The sequence below is a fragment of the Plasmopara halstedii genome (assembly GCF_900000015.1).
Source record: "Plasmopara halstedii genome assembly, contig: Scaffold_3060, whole genome shotgun sequence".
NCBI lineage: Eukaryota > Oomycota > Peronosporomycetes > Peronosporales > Peronosporaceae > Plasmopara > Plasmopara halstedii.
The window spans coordinates 631134-636488 of NW_020189964.1; the positions used below are offsets into that span (position 1 = coordinate 631134).

The following is a 5355-nucleotide window of genomic DNA, read 5'->3' on the forward strand; positions in this document are numbered from 1 at the left end:
TCGGCGAGTTTGACATATGTATCTCGAAATCTATAACATCAATTATACAGTAAACATGCACAGCGCATTCTATACTTGATGCAAATGCGCACTTCTTGACGTCTTGAAGTGAAGGGGAGCGGAGATCGCGGCTCTTCTTGCGCTTATTAAATATCCCGCCAAGCATTAACGTAGAAGTAAATAATAACTGAGCCCCCTCGTTACGACCAAAATAGTTTTGAAGCGCCTATGTTAAGCTTCGAGCGTTATATCTCTGCTGTGATATGTCTTATGGTAGCTATTGCAAATACTCGATCTGGTCAATAGGTGACGGGATTAAAATGGATGGGACTGTTGATAACTTGGAGAAATCGCAACAGAACGAGCTTGCTCTGTACGCAAGTATTGACGAAAACACTGAACCAAATCTACATCTCACTCCGACGTATGTACTACATATGTATACATTTCCTTAGTTCAAGGAAGACTAACACTCTAGATTAGCTATGTGCTGGGTTTTCGGTCATGTGGTCGTACAGTCATCGAATTTGTTAGTGAAAGCAGGGTGATATATCCAGTGGCGCACCATTTGGTCATCTACAATCTAGAAAATCGATCCATGGAATTCTTTTATCATGTTCATCATGTCAAGAGCGTCCAGTGCTTTCGGGTTTCGCCGAATCTCGAGCTTTTAGCTGTAGCAGAAATTTATCAACAGGATGTTGAAAATTCGCTACATAAAGCTATAAGCCCGGTGAACGCATCCTTACTACCAATGTTGGCTTCGCATGGGTCCGATGTGACTTTAAGAAGTATGCTTGGAAACCAAGAGAGTCATGCAATAGCAATTTATAATTTGGGCACAAAGACTCGGGTAAAAACCATACCTCTTTCTGTGAAATCTAGTGTTGCTTCGTGCAGCTTTTCTGCCAACAACAAATATTTAGCGGTTCTTGAGGATGCTCCATACCACAATCTAACCTACTGGAAATTGAGTGAGCCAAAACTTGTGGCTTCTTGCAAATGCCCAAGTCGTGGCACGCGAATTTACATTAGTCCAAATAATAACAGGTTCATATCAATCTCAGGGCCAGCATATCTGAAGTATTGGATCAGGAGCAACAAGGACACTAAATTGTCCAATTTTGTAACCAAAGGCAAGGATCAAGAACAATACGTAGACCACACGTGGGTGAAAGAGCACATGATCGCTCTTGCGGAATATGGCCTAATACTTTGCTTTCGTCTGACGGCTGATGTACCTGATCTCATTCATTCATTCCGGTGTCACCAGCCTTCCCACGTACGTATGGAATGTGTCACGGGCCACGAAAAAGGCTTCGTACTTGGAGGCTCGGCAGGGTTTTTTGGTATTTACGAGGCATTGGTACGACGCACCAATCAGTGATACAATCGATGCTTACAAAAAGTTTATTTTGCGTAGGATGATCCGAAAGACCCTTTTTCCCTCGTTCGTTCGGTGTCGGTCGGTGATGTTGCATTTGAATGCATAACGGTGTCACCCAGTACGGAAACAATCATAGCTTGCCTTAAAAATCAAAGCTTGGTTACCGTTTCAATGAATGCTATTGACAATGGACAGGAAGACAGATTTGAGTTTCGAGAGATGTTTCGGCACGTACGTTGCAGATGCTGAGTGAGGGGTCAACCGTGCTGATCTTTCTGGTCTTCTTAGGGTCACCAAGTTGGATCCGTTGTACAAGTGGATGTGTGCGTGCAGCGTTCGATTATTGCGACTTGTGGTACAGATAAGACTGTTCGAGTTTGGAATTTCGAGCTGAAATACTATGAGCTCTCTCATCATTGTCTTGAAGAACCGACCGCTATTGCGTTACATCCATCCGGATTTATTCTGGTCGTTGCATTTAAGGAGCGCGTGCGTGTTTATCAGATCTTGCATGATAGTCTGAGCCAACTTAAAGAGCTGAGTTTCAAGGCCTGTCGCTTCATTCGATACGCACATGGTGGTCATCTGTTTGCTTGTGCATCTGGTCTTACGGTCATAGTTTTACACGCTTACTCATTGGACATTGTCCACGTACTTTCTGGTCATGTTGGCGCTGTACGGTGTTTAGATTGGAGCTGGGACGATAAGCACCTCTTTTCGGCAGCTCATGATGGCGCTATCTACCGCTGGGATACGAGTACGGGATCACGAAGCGAAGAAATGCAGCACATTGCAAAGCAGTGTCATTATGCCGCATTTGTCGTGGGAACTGAACCTAGTATTGTGGTCGCTTCTGGAACCGATGGGAAGATCCGTGAGGTTGTCGCAAGGGAGGAGTCAAGAAGTTTTGATCTGCCTACTGGGGTGGTAATTACATCTATGGCGTTAACAAAAGATTGTCAGCGGCTTTTTGTCGGTACGAAGGCAGGATACATAGAAGTTTATACGTGGCCGATACGCAACAAAAGCGTCGCTAAGTATTACGCCCATGCAGAAGGAATTTTGCATCTTCGCGTGACAGACGACAATGAACAACTCATAACATGCGCAGAGGATGGCAGTGTGTGCATTTTTTACATTTTGAGGAGTGGCTTGCAACGTCAAAAACACATCGGAATATCTTTTGCTAAGCCAGAGTCATCGTCAGTTTTAATTGAGCGTAGAAAGGCCGGCGGATCCTACACTGATGCTGTATTGATAGCCCGCGAAGATCTCGAAGAACGGCGCATTAAGGTGTTGGAGTGGCAACAACGGTACGACAAAGCAACAGCAGACATTGAGTTTGCACTACATCGGAAAGAAAATGAATGGATTAATCGGTTGCATGTGCTGAAAGAGGAGTCTGAGCATCTTGTTATTCAGGAAAGAGTGCGTTTTGAAGAACTAGAAGCATGCCATCAGCTTGCAACGCGAAAGCATAATGAAGAGCTCAAAAAAGTTGAAGCGCATCACGTCAAGATGATGCAAGAAATTGAAAATCAATATGAGCGAAAGCTTGCTCAAGAGATGGCTCGATACGACACCTTATCCGAGACGTTAGAAAAGACGCGGCAACGTTGTGAATCACTTGTGGAGGCTCACGACAGTCAAAGTCGAGATGTGTTGCATGCAGAGCGAATGACAGCCTATACACGAGCAAAGGAGCAGAATGACATTATCAAAAGGCTGCATGAAGATGTGAAATACAACCACGATAAATTCAAAGAAGTTTTACATCAAGAAGAGATTGATAACGAACACGAAGTGCAAAAGATGCGAGCCGAATTTGTTGAGCAGTTGGAATCTGAGCGTCGGAATACGGCAGTGAAACAAGGACAGGTAAGTGCTGCAAATACGAAGCTTGAGTCTCTTCGGAAAAAATTGCAGGAACAAAAGGCTTTGTCACATGCTCGCGATGTGCTTTTGACTACTGAGCAAGCGAAATTAGTACGTCTGGAGGAAACATTGACAAATTACGAACAACATTTCGAAGGTTGTCGCGCTCAGAGTCATGACAAGGATAGAACAATTGATGACCTGAGGTCGGATAACCGCGTACTGACGAGTTTTCGTTCAGTTCTTTCTCATCGCATCGACGGTCTAGAAACCAAGCAGGCTCCGCTACAAAAACATTTGCGCTTGATGGAAGGGAAAATAAGTGAGATTCAACATGAGCTGGCTGATGAATTTCTTTCTAAATCAGACAATCGGAAAGAAATGGAGACTAAAGATTCGAAACTTCGCACTTCATTGCACGAGGTCAAGATGCTACGTCAAGACTTGATGCAGAAGAATTATTGTGTCGGCGCGATGAAGCGCGAGTTCACACGTCTAGCTCAAATCACGAACTACAAAGACCTGGAGAGTGCCGTTAAAGACGCTTACAAAGTACATGTCATGGGCGAAATTTTGCAGAAAAAAATGTCTCCCAAAACTTTCATTAGTAAGGCGGCAAAGTCGCCTCAAAACCAGCAGTCGCCTATCACTGGAACCTCAGTGTCCGACGATGCACTGGGCTTCGACTGCAAGCAGTCGGTTGATGAGTCTGCCAAGCAACTAGAGTATATGAGCCGCACCATCCAGACTTTGCGAACAGCGCTGGATCACGCAAAGACGCAGACTGATCGTGTTCGACGCGAGTCAGTAGTAGAAGGAAACACGCTGATAGACGAATGCAACCGATTACGAATAGAGAAGAAGGAACTGCAAACTGAAATTTGCGACCTTAAACATACTTTGTACCTAACCGGCGGATTCAGCAGCTTTGGTGAACGATTGACCGAATCGGATGCCTCAAAGTTGCAGCTTAGTCATTCGAGCCCAGAACTGCGGCTCACCTCTTTGTCGCATTCGCCACAGCTTGGTCATTCTTCAACTAGAGATCATTCTGCGAGCGTTGAAAATTTACAATCTGGACGAGCGACGCCATCAAAGCAAGAGAGACTACAACGCACTCCGACTTGTGCAAGTAGTGTTTATCCAAACCACAGCAATCGAAGGTTGCTTCCGTTTAAACGCGTAGAGCGAATTAGGCAAAATGCAGCACATGCTGATAATTTACTCATTACCATTGAGAAGCAGAAGCGTGACATCCAACGCTTACAAAAGCAGATCCAGTTGCTATTATCCGGGGCGGCTGACGTACCACTCATCAATCATGATGAAGATGTGGCACGCTTGATCCCGCTGCATTCTTTCCCGCATCCACAGACGATATCACATTTTTATGCGTCAAAAGAGGAAGCGATGATAATCTCTCGGGCAGGAGTGCTGCGGTCGATACCTCAAACGGAATTTGATACCGCTGCCGGTAGTGGGCCGCAAGGTCGACCACCATCTGGTGCAAACGCTTTTTGATTTTCATGACTACTCGAAACAATGTTATACATGTTCGGTGGTTTCAACGTGAAAAAACGGTAGACCAATTTTTTGGGATGCTCTCAATTCCGTACTCTTCATAAACTGATATTTTAGTCCATAAGGATGGATGAATATTAACAAAATCACCAAGGTGAGATTCGCACAATTGTATCAGCAATTACTTCAATTGTACCAAATGTGTAAGCGTTGTGTACACAAACACCTTATAATTTCTATCTAAAATATCATTAATTCCTTTTACAGTTGGACCACACTAAGGTTCAGTTGAAAGTTTGTCTATATTATTATTTATAGACGTAATGACTTCTCAATTTCTACCTAGCTATCAATATATACTATACTGTATCAACTCTAAGTTGAAAGTTTGTCTATTATTATTTGTAGACGTAATGACTTCTCAATTTTTACCTAGCTATCAATATATACTATACTGTATCAACTCTAATTTACGATCTAATAGTACGTGAAAACATTTATGGTTACATCACCCTAAAATCTGTTGATCAATGAACAAACGATCAAAAGACGGCCGGGGGACGTGACTCCTG

General features: G+C 43.7%; 1 protein-coding gene across 1 annotated transcript; it reads left to right on the forward strand.

Annotated features, from left to right (window-relative positions):
- Nucleotides 1-320: 320 nt before the first annotated feature.
- On the forward strand, nt 321-4783 carry PHALS_06642 (WD40/YVTN repeat-like-containing domain; the record flags this gene model as incomplete). Its single annotated transcript, XM_024719966.1, has 4 exons — nt 321-424; nt 484-1366; nt 1424-1618; nt 1676-4783. 4 exons carry the CDS (start codon nt 321-323, stop codon nt 4781-4783), a joined length of 4290 nt encoding a protein of 1429 aa, XP_024585213.1.
- Between the last annotated feature and the right edge of the window lie 572 nt (nt 4784-5355).